We start from the raw sequence: 12,793 nt of genomic DNA on the forward strand, positions 1-12,793 counted from the left end.
AGGTTCTAGCAGGAACACTAGCAGGCCATTAACATAAATCTTAAATGGAAATGATACTATATATTCTATTGATGAGAGCAATACAGGGAAAATGTTGACTAACTACTAAGGATTTATTAAAGTGCACCATAACCAATCTGATAATGGCAGAGATTTGTCTAATTACATCCACATTACTCAATCATAACCTCCAAATTAGGGTTGCATAACACAAAGTCCCTCAACAGTTCAAAGACTTAAAACGAAATTAATTGTAATTACATTCCCACCCATTCCAAATGACCTTTGACCTCACCCACACTCCACTGTTTTTGGAACAATTATTTATTGATTCCTGGAAACTAGAATATGTAGACGCCACAAGAATATGTAGATGCCACAAGATGTGGGCTACTGAGGCCCAGAGCTAACTGACCTCAGGCAGCCCACGGTTTGTGGGGAACTATAGATGGAATTACAGAATTTTCTACAGAGAAAAAAAAAAGATATTCTAAAACAGTAAACCTTCTAAAATGGTAAAAATGTTGGCTAATAATCTTGAGGTAAACAATTTGAGGAGATACATTCAAACTTTTTCTGTTCTATGAGTCTTTGAGGTCTAGATAATCATTAAATATACATGGAAACTCAAAGTGTTAACTTTGAAAGTGTGTGACTTTCACAGAAATCGCCCACCAAACACTCATACACACTTGCTCACACATACACACAGGTACACATCATGTACACGGTGGCAGCGTCAGAACTGCAGCTATTACCAGCCCTGTCCTTGGCTAATGAGTCGTGTCAGAGATGGCAGTACAATGTGTACTCCACTACAGAAGCAGCTAGCTCCAAGCGCATGTCGTCACAGCCACACCACTGAGGACACACGTTCAGCACGAGATAGGTGCCAGTTTTCTGTTTCACTGCTGTCCACTCATCTGGGGATTTTCTTTCATTCAGAGGCTTTCGGCAGCAAAGCACGAGTCTGTTTCTGAAGACTGTCTGTTGGCCAAAGCAAGAAAATACACGAAAAACCATCCGGGACACACAACTCCTCATCAGTCTCCTACAGCCTTCCTCACACCTCCTCCATGCGAACTGGCATCCTCATCCCCCGCCTTGGCCCGCTTCCTCTTCATCAACTTCCTCCTCCAAAAAGGATCGCAGAGTTTAAAAGCATGCTGAAACATGCCCCTGTGCTGGCAGGGGTTGCCAGCGCACTTTCTCCACAGAGGGGCCGCAGCATGCGCGAGCGGCTACAGCTCTGGTCTGAGAGCTGCTCTCGTCTTCAGTCGTGCTGATAGCGGCTGGCGGTGCTTCCAGAGGGGTAACCTCAGAATGCCACCACGCCTTCACCATCACGACTCTCTCTTGCGATGGCGCACACTCATATCTGGGGCTCCATGCCCGGTTCCTGATAGACAGGATTTTTATGTTTAGTTATAGAGGCGTCAGATCCCCTCAGCATCTCCTTGTCCAAAAGAGAGAAAGATCTTGAAGAGTGTGAAGGTGAAGAGAAATTCAGTTCTCCCCATCAAAAATGTCACATCAAAGGTCCTGTATGTATGAATCATTTCTGTATGTTTGAATGGTGCACCTTTTAAAACCCACTAATGGAGTTAGGAAGGCAGTGTTGGAAGATTCCACAAAGAGCACCAGGTCACCTGTCCCAAACAGCCTCTGCTGTAGCATTTACATGGCAAATGTCACCCGGCTGACTTCCTCCAATCCAGAGCTAATGAAGAGTAGGGCTGAATGAAAATGTGTTCATTATTGTAGCAGCGGTGAATTAACATGTTAGAATAATGCATCGTTAATTGAAGGTACTGCTTACACTGTCACTGTTAGTGCTGACACAAATCACAGACTCATGAACATGACCACTGTGAATATAAAGAACACCCAAACAGGCATTTCAAAGTCAATGGATTATTTTAGGCATTGCTCACCTCCAGACTGACAGTTCAATTAAAAACGTTGAAACTGAGAACAATCTTAAAAGAAATGTCCTGCTAATGTCCTGCTCAATGTCCTGCTCATCAGGTTAAAGGCAGCTCTGGGAAAATGCCTGCAGACTTGCCTGACCTAATGACTGCCTGTTAACTAGATCTTCCCCTGAGACAGCTTCCTCGGAGACAGCTGGAGGTCACAAGGCGATGTTTAAACCTGAGAGTTCAGTCAGAATATGGCAGATTGTCAAGCCTGGATACGTTCATCAGGGGGTCTGTGGCACAAGGCAGAGAGTCCATTCTATGGGGGCTGACATAACATGGCCTTGCCAAGGTCCTTCCTTCTCTATGCCGTTGGATGGAAGAAGGGTGAGTCATCAGCAACAGATGCTTCAGCCTCAGCGCTGGCTCCCTTCCAAAACTCCACCAAGTCACCCAGAGTTGGATGGCGTCCCTAAATGACTGATTTCAGATCAGTCTTCAAGAGGCTAGTCATAAACCTGGGCTCTGGGAAAGTGGAGTCGGGATGACGTCAACAAACGTCCGTCGAGTTGATACTGATTTATGTTAACAGAGATTTTTTTATTCAAGACAATGCAGGCAAATCTTGAAACATGAACCATATTAAGCAAGAAAAATGCTTGTAATATATTGTAGAATATATCAGGATAGTAATATTTATCAATAAAAACCATTATGTGGTATTTTGCCGGTTCCATTTAGTAGTTAGTATCTGTGAGTATGAGAGATGAAGGGGGTGCTAAGAAAGGTGTTGGGGGCCAAGGGGCTTAAACTCACTGCACAAAGCGATGACATGGCTACTGTCTTCATGAACGAACTTCTTGGTGACCGCTTCCTCCATAATCTGCTTCACCTACAAATGAAGAGTCAAGTCATCACAAAGGAAAGCAACACAGTGAGCTTCAAGATGATGGCAGCCTCACACCCATGCAGGAAATCCCAGCAGCTCCTAATGAAACCTGACAGAATAACCACAAATGCTTTTAAAAAGTTGTTCTTCAACTGTTGTCTCCCAGTTTCCCTCAGAGTGCAAAGAGCCAAATGGAACGAAACCACAGAATTTCAGCCTTTTTTTCACCGTAAGTAGAATCCTAGGCTGTCTAATTAATCATGACCCTTACTGGCAGTTTTTTCTTTCTTTTATAATTAGGAGAAAGGACCAGAGTAATTACAGCACAGTGGCAGAGCTGGACATGGTCACCCGCCTGGACGCAAAATGGATGGGGCAGGTGAGCACAGGGATGACAGCACCTTTAATAGATGCGGGTGACACCTGAATCACACGGTCCTGATCCCGGCTGGCATTAGGTAACAAGTTCAGCCGGTACATCTCATTTTTAAAAACAGCAGCCCCATTTTCTCCTAGACTAGGGTGATCTGAGCTTGGCAGTGGTAGAAAATAATTACATGTATTATATCAATGGTTGGTTATCTCACTTCATGCCTGAGTACTTTTAAATGATAGTAAATTACATTGAATACAGTGGCATTCTCAGTTACATGCTGCAGTAATATACTGATCATCTGACATTGACTTTGCGACAGCGTCACAAGCTTGTAGAATCTGTTGCGCAGTCAGATTTTCTTTCTCCCATTTCTTACAATTTAGGCAGAGTATAATGTCCTCATATACATACACATAAGTGCAGTGAACTAGACAATGCAATAGAAAAGTAATATTGCATGAGAGGTGCAGTGGTTATTTCACCAGTAATTGTGAGAAAAGCTCAACACAAGAAAAGTGTCCTTGTGTCTCTGTTATTAGCAGCTGATATCTGCAATGCTATCATGTTGATTAGAAGGACAGACTCTGATGAGTACCAATGCTTGTCCATTTATTAAAATATTTTTAAATAAGTATCTGACATTAAAAGTGGGTATGACACACCAAATTACTTTATGCATTTTCAGGCATCTTAGTTCAGCGTGGTGGAATGGTGTAGAGAAGTTCAGTAAAAGTGTAATGTGGAGCTTGAGAATTGTGCTCTGTTGAGCCTCTTACAGACACTGGATGTTAAAATCCCATTTTCTAACTGAGCTAACAGCAAGGACAATTACATTTAATGAAGCTATTATTCATGGATTAATACAACTGGAAGACAAAGGACTATCCGAGGCCCATCAGTCTGACCCAGCATGCTACACAGAGATATCACAGCAACCCATATGCCTCGCTCATCTGCCCTGTGACAAAAGTCACATTGTGAGGCTTACGTAGAAGGCTTAAGCTACAGCCTATTTCCAGTTCAAGAGCATATTTAAGCAAGCAGCAGTCAACAATGAGTTCTGGAATGAACAGTATAGAAAGAAAACGAGCTCTAATCTGGACTGTAAACCTCACAAAGGGCAGAAATAATTATGCAAGGACCCACTGGGAAAGACTTTTAAACCTGTAAGGAATTCATTGTTCATTTAACTACATTGTGCTGAGAGGATTCTTTTTCATTTCAATAGCAACAACCAATTTGCTTCTAAGTATTTCAACATCATGTTAAAAGGGTTAAAATGGTATTTTAGTCATAGATGTAACAATAATCGTTATCCAGAGCAACTTAAATCATAACATATAGCATTCCATTAATGAAACAGAAAATCTGAAATCACAAGAATGATCCGTTAGAGCTTAAATTAACAGTAATGTAATAAATAGCATCATAGACTTCTGACTTGTAAAAATCCATTATCAGCTTTAAACAGGTGATATAGTATTATACTGAAATGTATGCGCAATTGCTCGGAACACAGGGAAACCCAAATTCTTAATTACTATTAAACTGTGATTGTCTGGTTATCATGAGAGCCTGTTTATAATAATAAACCATTTCTAAATTATTGCCAGATGAATTGCATAAGGAAACCCTGCAACTGTAAAAAAAAAAAAGCACAAAGGACGTCATTTTCAGGCAGCCAAGTCAAGAGAGTTGTGACATGATCTTCCATTATGCAGCCCAATAAGGTGCAGATGGAAGAAGATAAACAGATATAGACAGATTAATATAGATATAAAACCAGAAGAGGAACAGCAACAGTTTCGGTGTGGTGAAAGCCACCTTGGGCAGCCTCTCCAAGCTGAAGCTGTAGAAATGTGAATTGATGTAATTGAACTTCTTAGGTAGCTGCTGATGTTTTCAGTTCCTAGGCAACAAGGAGACAGCTGACTGTAGCTTAAAGTGACAGAGTCCTGAGGTGGAACCCAAAGAAAGCCAATAAAAAGAAAGCATATTTCTATGCACCGCATGACTTCAGCGATATTCCTGATGTGCCAAATCCAAAAATACACATTCCAGGTTTGTCAGAGTTCTTTCTGTTTGGGCTTATAGGTGTTGCCATGGATTCATTGATGAAACGGTCACGAGTATGTCAGAAAGCATATGGCATTCAGAAATACTGACCCAATTACTGGGTTGAGAAAGAAATTAATATGCATTTATATAAGCTAGAAAGCAAAAATTTAAATGAGTGACCCAATGTGAATAATTAGAAAATGCTCATTTTCCCTGATAACGATTGAAGTGGTTGCTATTATACTGTTCCACCGGGGGACCATTAATGCTTTAGAACAAAAAGAATAATAGCTTGACGCACTCTGAAAGCTGGGAACCATGCAAGGCTGGTGTGCAAAGTCCCTAGACTTTAAATGAGGGCTCAGATGTACCACAAAGTGTAAGGAAGTATTTCTTTTTAAAATTTGATGTTTATTTCCCTACAGGATTTTTAAACTTCAGGCATCCTGCCCCAAATCATGAGATTTGCAAGAGATGTATTTTTTCACACTGTAAAAACAGCTCTTTCATTTAGAAATCACAGCTTCTATAGATGTATTAATGGAATTCATTTCAACAGCTTTCCCGCTGAAACATTTTCATGTTTGGTTCTTTCAGGCAAATGCAATCCCTGACCAACAAACATTCAATAATCATTACATGATATTACATTAATATTTCGAATATCGACTTAAAAACTTCAAAGCCTACTGCCTTTATGTAAATGAGGGCTTGCATCAACCCAAAGGTTATCCTGCAGAATATTACTGTAGCTAAGCACATAGGAGGCCGGAGCACTGCTCTGAACTGCTGTTCAAAGCTCTGTACAGCTTAGGCAACGCTGGGCGAGGTGAGGTTGCACTGAGGCTACAGCATCCAAAAAAACCATTTATTACTCTCAGAGTAAAATCAGCCAGATATGGCTGATCGTGGGGAGGGGCATGATTTGACTGCATCACTCAAAAAAGTAAAGCAAATAGGTAAATGAATGATGTTTAATAAGATTTCTGTAACAAGAATGAGTCTTATTGGGAGTAGACAGCAGAACCTATTCACGACTGTGCATCTTAAAGATTCATGATGAAGGGATCGTGAGGAGTCCCTAACTTGTTTCTAGGTTACACAGCCTAGATATACAATGAGAGCCAATCCAGCTATGACTCATTACATAGTGGAAGTAAAGCAGCGTGGCAGATGCTGATCAAATGCTGCTTTGGGCGATAATTAACGTATACGAGAAACCTAAGATGCAATTTGTCTAATAATCAATTCCATGTACAATGCAGCAGTGACATTGCTGAGATCGACGAGTTCTTGTATGCACGCTAATGTTTTGTTACTGTGCAGCTAATATTGTACTTTATTATAATCAGTGTTATTGCGCGTAATGCCACAAACTACAGATAATTTCCGTGTCCAGCGTTTCCTCATATAATCGCTCACAGTTCAACAGGTAAAACAATTGTGACTAACCACGATTCACGATCAAATGTTAAATGACTCGCAGTTGTCGCTGTCCTTAGCCGAGGACATGTCCAACATACAACAACAACAACAACAACAACAACAACAATAAACAGAAAACAAAACTAAATTAAAAGGCTCCCTCCGAGTAAGTTTTTATTTTGCTCTAATAAGTAACCTTAAACTCAGTATCGTTAAGGACGCGAATGGGTTCCGCTGAATAGCTGAAAACTTAAATGGCTCTGTTGCAATGCACTCCCACACAATCTGATGCACTGTATTAACGCACCTCACAAACTTCCGACATGAACGCACAAAGCCCCACGACCACAGCCAGAGTGCCGGTGGACGCGGTGAACGGAGGATAATCGCGGACACCTGACGTGCGCTCGCATCCATATTTATTAGTATCGAGGAACCAGTTAAACGAAATAACCTGCACGTACCTCCCGTTTCACGTTCCATAGCAGTTTCTCTTTAAATTCTTCGTCTGTTGCAGAGCCCATTTCCCTGTGTTGATTGACAGCCGGTGTACAGCACAACGTCGCGGATCTACGGCTTTATCTGCTGTTCTCTTCTAATATTCTTATCCTTCCTTCCTTTTTTCACCTAAACGCGCGTCCTGGCAGGCGAGCGCTGACGCATCTGTGCGCGGCCGTAGCGCACCGCGGAGCCATCTTCAGCTCCTCCACGATGACGCCAGCGCAGGCGGGCCCGCCCCTAGGCGCTGCGGAGCAGGGGCAGAAATCACTGCACGCAAGGCTTGCGTATTTTTAGCTCCACTTCACATTTGGAAAACTCAGCCAAAGTTGCACAGTATCTGTTGGCTTAATCACGTCCACTTTATATCCGTTCCGCTCGCACGATGTAAACCCACAGAGGTCTTTGTAAAATCTTTTGTAGATTTAAACCATTGATTTTTTTATAGCTATTATTGGGTACTAGCCTTAAAATTGATTAAGGCCTTGTAAGGCATACACAAATTTATTGACATAAATAACTAGAAAGGTCGGTTTCATTAAGGTGGTCGCTATTCATTTACAACCTAAGATTCAATTACTTTAACACGGAAACGATACAATATGCATCACAGCCTAATGAGGTGCAGCTCCTATACTGTTCAAAGTGAAATGACATATTGAAGTTTGATTTGATTTTAATCTTCCCTTAGGGAATAACAACGAACAAAAAAAAGACAATCACGCAGATAAAGAAACAGATAGCCACACATATATTCCAACAGCTTTTAATATCTTTAACAAGTATGTTCTATATAAAATATAAAGCAGATATTTGAGGCACAAGTAGTCCTATTAAAAAAAGTACTTTGTGAATAGTATGAATTTCTTGATAAAATAAATCTATACTTTAAACAAAATACACTGAATTTAATCAATATTCCCAAAGAGTGAAAAAACATTCTGAATTCTATTTTTATTCATTCAAATTGTAACATTGGGCTCACATCTGCATTTAACTAAAATGCAAGAAGAAACAAATGTGACTAAGGCATCTTAAGATGCAAAGTTGCTTCTTAACCAATTCCCAATGGTTTTATTCAAATTTTAAGAAAGGTGGCCAACATTAAAATACTAAGTGAACCTCAAACCAGTAAACCCATTTGTGTTCACTCTGAAGGGTTAATTTTTAAAAATTCATTTAAACAAATTTAGTGTTAATCTCAGATCTTATTCTAATCTAGTGTTTACAGGGAGTCATTGCTCCTCAAACATTTTGAAAGAGGTAAGAGTTAAATTCCAGCTAGATGAACTCCACAGATGTCTGATTGAAAATACTGAACCACGAATCGATTAGGCTTTCAACCAGATTGTCATGACACAACCGACCAAGCAAACAATCATGATGTGGCAGTGAGTTAAACAGTGGTTAAATATTGTCTAAGAGATTTGCTGGTAGTGTGGTAATTCACAGACGTTTGGCCGTGGGCGAAAGCTCACACTTGCACAGTGTTCAGTACACTTATTACGTTTACGTCATCAAAAAACTGGCAAGTGTGTGGTTTTTGTTTTTCCTAAAAACAAGTACCTTTCAAATGCCCATACATTCGTTGAGAATTTGTGTCAAGTGGGTTGGCACAATAGCTCACGTACCTTGACCAAAACACCTGCCTTCAATGGAAGGGGGTGAATGACAGTCCTTCCACAGTGTGGGCTGCATCTCTCACCCTCAGTATGTCACACTCAACAGCAGGACACCAAGAAATGTTCTGCACAGTGCAAGTTCTAAGCACTCAACGGACAGCGTGAGCGTTCGCCCACAGCCGAACAAAAACAGAGGCACAAGTGGAGGGAAGAGACCCGAAGCTTGTGCCCACAGCTAGTGTCCAAGTGGTCTGTCATCATAGGTGCTGTATCTTTTGATGTGTATGCGCCGTACGCGTTCCCTCAATTCCACTGCCTCGTCGTCCTCGCTGTGAGAGCAGCAGTGGGCGTGTCGGCGTATCGCCTCCAGGAGAAAGTTGTCTGGCACCGGAAGCGTTTCATACAGCAGTGCATTTAGTGTCTCTTCGTAGATGCGTGCCTCGGGAAACTCAACCTGAAATGGACCAGTGGGTCACAGCTATGGGATTCTGCTATGGACGGTTTCCATGTAGCCTCCTTGACTCCCTTAAACCTTTAGGTTTTTAAATAATCTAATTAAAAGGACCAATTTGGATTCCTTTCAGTTGCATCAAATAAAAAAAAAATAGGAGAACTTTAATGAATTTAAATTGATCAATTACATGATTACACACTCTGTCCTTTCTAGTTGAATACTTGTGAAACGTCTGGTGCTGGCAGATTTTCAACAAGACAAACTCATGAGCTTACAATTAATGTCAAATAAATAAAATCTACTCAGAACATTAGTCAGTCTTAGCACATGGTGAGGAAAACATGCCTCTAACAATCTCCAGACAACTCATCAAATATCCCTAGGCTTATGCAAATTCATATAGTACAATACCTTGGTCTGTTTCTTCTCAGTAGCATAGACAATGGATGTGCAGCAAACTTCTGCTAATTTACGGCCCTGCCCATAGAAAGACCAGCAGCAGATCTCATCTCCAATCACGTCCTTTATAAACAGTACACGTCCATTGTAGCTCAGGGACAACTTCTCAAACAGCTCGATATTCTTGAGCAAGTTGTCATCCGAGTTGCTTTCAGAGGACAGAACATAATTCAATGGTTTAATAAGGAAACAGGGACTTCTACAATAAAGAATATTAGTGTTTGCTGTGGCTGAAGTAGCCCAAAAACCACGAATAGATTTTTACATCTGAATAAATATTAAACTTTGAAATGGTTCCAATTTGCCATATTTACCTTGTATAAGAATACTTGTTGTTGCCTCTATTATAGAGAAGTTTCACCACCGGCTGTATTAGGAATAAAAGCAATGCAAAATTGAAGAGCTTTATTACTTACTTGTCAAATAAATTATATTCATGACATACACCGATAGCTGTCACTATTGTAACATGACTGTTGTAAGGTGAACCTCACCCTTGTACAGCCTTGTATCAGTCTCTCTTCTTCTTTGGGAGAAGTGATGACAGGTATAACACACAGAGCCTTCTGTTTATTATCCTGCAAGGCAAATACAGAAAAAGCAAATACAACAGCCAGTTACTGAGAGACAACCCAGGACCATCAGAGAGCTGTAAGTGAAAAGAGATTTACATTGAGGTGCCAATGATAAAGAAGTAAAAATGATGGCCATTTCTCATGTTGTCACGACTGCCTTGAGGAAGCAAAAAAGTCTAAACGTGTTGGCTCAAATGTTTAACTGCATGAGATTTAATTTGAATTATGATGACAGATTTTGGAAGCAAAGGTTACTGTAGTTTAATGTTGGATACAGCCTTTAAAATTTATTGTACATGTCATTGTAATAATATGATCAGTGACTATACCAAGTAGACCGAGACCAATCTGTAGCCATCTGAACTGTTCCCCATCAGCAAACTGAATGCCATTAGTAAATCTGGATCTGAAGTTGTTACTTGGCTTTAAAGTACTCTCCCTTAGTCAGGATTCACCGACCTGAACAGCATGCTGACACAAGTCCACCAGGCCTTGGATGTGATAGTACTTGGCCTCGGCCAAAAGCTCCATGATACCCTGTCTGCTCTTGGGCAAAGTCAGACTTCCATCCCGCAAGTAGTTCAGTATCAAACCAAAGTGTTTCCCACAGCGGTCTATCAAAATCCAACCTGAGAAGAACAGCACTCTTTTAGACTGCTGACATAAGATACCACATTAATACATTAAAATGAGTATTGTGTGATTAATTTTCTGCAATATTCACCTTCCTTGTCTGTGAAAACCTCCATCTTACCGCTGAACATCAACTTTAGCAAGGTATCCTGCCGCGTAAGCACTTGAACAGTGGAGTAGTAGAGATCTCCTCCAACGTTAAGGCGCACATACTTATTGCCCACCGCACCACGGTAACTGTAGGTCTTGGTCTTAGGACAAGGCACTGAAGAAACGGACACAATGGGACCAGCCTGTGGGTGAGGCTGGTGCAGACAGCTCTCCCCCGACATGTCCCTCTGTAGGTAGATCACCACCCTGCACACGATGGGCTTGATGTCCGCCGCCGTGGTGAGTTTTGCTGGAGAAACTGCAAGTGCTCACAAACTCCAGTCCTTCACATATCTATAAACATTAGTTTAATTAGTTCTCTGCATACTGCTCACACATCACTAGTGATATTAAAACACTGAGCCTCCACCCAGAATTATGCATAACAGAGGCTTATTTTTACACAAAACCACAGCTCCAGCAGGATACAGTACAAATACTTCATTACTTGACTACAATTTCTAAATATTTTTTGCACTCGTCATTTTGTTTATTTTCATTTATTCGACTACATACAACTTCACCACTTTTTAAAGTTAACCAAGTTGTAAATGGACAGAGGCATATCAATACGTTTTTCCTATATTTAACCAGGCAGAAATAAATCTCGGCTTTCGAGTTTTTTTTAACCATGAGTTGCGCAAAAGTTACTAAATCAAAATTTCAACATAAATGGTAAATAAAGTTTATATACGCAGCATACAACAACCCACAATAGCATGAAGAAACACAAGACTACGCAACAACAAGGGTGGCAGGTTAAGCTAGCTAGGCTAGCACACTGCAGAGGCTCTAAGGCTGTACTACCAGCTGCCGAGATGGTTTAAATATGAACTTAAACAAACCCACCCATCCATCCATCCATCCAGGTTAACTAACCCAAGTCTCCAGTGTCCGGTCCTTCTGAACCCGGGTAGACAGGACTCGATACGGGTTTAGCAGAAACATTAGCTACATCAGCTCTAGCCATTACACACGTATTTATTACATATATACGTACTATTACATTACGGTTGATTAGGTTAGAGTCTTTCACTTATATGTGCAGCCGTGCATAAATATACAATCCTAGCAGCTACAAAAAAACCCAAAAAAAAACAGGCCAACGTTAACCAACTACAAACACAAACTATTCGTAGGAAGGAAAAACGACGATACCTAGCTGAAACACCCCAAGCGCCGTCGTCCTCGTCGCCTTATTCTTCTTCTATGTACAATAAAGGTTGACGTTGAAGGCCATCATACTGCCACCTACTGGAGCAGTGATTAGGCTTCTTCTTCTTCTTCTTCTTCTTCTTCTTCTTCTTCTTCTTCTTCTTCTTCTTCGAATGGTGCATAGCGCCACCAGCAGGGTGCGAATGGGAGGAGGTGGTTAAATGATTCTATGTTAAACGATTCTAAGGTTATTGCATTATTGTTAGGATTCTCTTAGCAATCTAATCTACTAGGAAAATATTACATTCACAAATCCAGGTTAATGGCAGTAATTCCTTTTTTTTTTTTTTTTTTACTGTTGTGTGGCATATTTTAGACTCCCCATCACACACATCACAGATCAGGAAAGCAAGAAAAACCTGCTGAGCAAAATTAATAAAGCAGTACATTGAGAAATGTAGGTCATGTATTCCAACTTGCATTATTTTAATGCTTGTTATTGTTATTTACTTGTAATTACTTGTAATTGCAGTTGTATTTTATGCATGTTATGTCTTCCTCATGTGTAAAGCGGAATTGTTCT

At 40.7% G+C, this 12,793-nt stretch overlaps 2 protein-coding genes across 9 annotated transcripts in view; both read right to left on the reverse strand.

Annotated features, from left to right (window-relative positions):
* The window catches only part of sgsm2 (small G protein signaling modulator 2), a 32,022-nt gene extending 24,640 nt beyond the window's left edge, over positions 1 to 7,382 (reverse strand). For 3 of the 5 annotated variants that reach the window (XM_026997656.3, XM_026997654.3, XM_026997653.3), the window contains exons 1-2: positions 7,129 to 7,382; positions 2,733 to 2,808 (exon numbers count right to left, since the gene is read on the reverse strand). In XM_026997656.3, the coding sequence (XP_026853457.3) occupies positions 2,733 to 2,808; positions 7,129 to 7,188 (136 nt within the window). In that variant the 5' untranslated portion in view covers positions 7,189 to 7,382. Of the gene's footprint in view, positions 1 to 2,732; positions 2,809 to 7,128 lie in introns of those variants that run through there. The other 2 variants (XM_026997658.3, XM_026997655.3) reach the window with 1 other exon arrangement.
* A 530-nt stretch (positions 7,383 to 7,912) lies between these two features.
* tnfaip1 (tumor necrosis factor, alpha-induced protein 1 (endothelial)) lies at positions 7,913 to 12,351 on the reverse strand. 4 transcript variants are annotated; one of them, XM_026997688.3, is made up of 7 exons: positions 12,214 to 12,351; positions 10,997 to 11,349; positions 10,732 to 10,901; positions 10,192 to 10,275; positions 10,012 to 10,064; positions 9,650 to 9,845; positions 7,913 to 9,238 (listed from the first exon to the last, which is right to left on the reverse strand). In XM_026997688.3, exons 2-7 carry the CDS (start codon positions 11,235 to 11,237, stop codon positions 9,020 to 9,022), a joined length of 963 nt encoding a protein of 320 aa, XP_026853489.2. In that variant the 5' UTR covers positions 11,238 to 11,349; positions 12,214 to 12,351; the 3' UTR covers positions 7,913 to 9,019. The 4 variants fall into 4 exon arrangements, with proteins under 4 accessions (XP_026853489.2, XP_026853490.2, XP_035390356.1 ...); XM_026997689.3 differs by lacking the exon at positions 12,214 to 12,351 and adding an exon at positions 11,935 to 12,207; XM_035534463.2 differs by lacking the exon at positions 12,214 to 12,351 and adding an exon at positions 11,905 to 12,207.
* Between the last annotated feature and the right edge of the window lie 442 nt (positions 12,352 to 12,793).

This window comes from Electrophorus electricus, chromosome 17, assembly GCF_041902795.1.
Source record: "Electrophorus electricus isolate QZ-2024a chromosome 17, ASM4190279v1, whole genome shotgun sequence".
In the NCBI taxonomy this organism is placed as follows: domain Eukaryota; kingdom Metazoa; phylum Chordata; class Actinopteri; order Gymnotiformes; family Gymnotidae; genus Electrophorus; species Electrophorus electricus.

Excerpts from the sequence above, each read along its gene's own strand:
- tnfaip1 (XM_026997688.3), bottom strand. The coding sequence starts at position 11,237 with ATGTCGGGGGAGAGCTGTCTGCACCAGCCTCACCCACAGGCTGGTCCC. Across the intron at positions 10,902-10,996 it reads GGTTTTCACAGACAAGGAAG|GTTGGATTTTGATAGACCGC; the intron begins GTGAATATTGCA and ends TGTTCTTCTCAG. Across the intron at positions 9,239-9,649 it reads CTGAGAAGAAACAGACCAAG|GTTGAGTTTCCCGAGGCACG; the intron begins GTATTGTACTAT and ends GGTCCATTTCAG.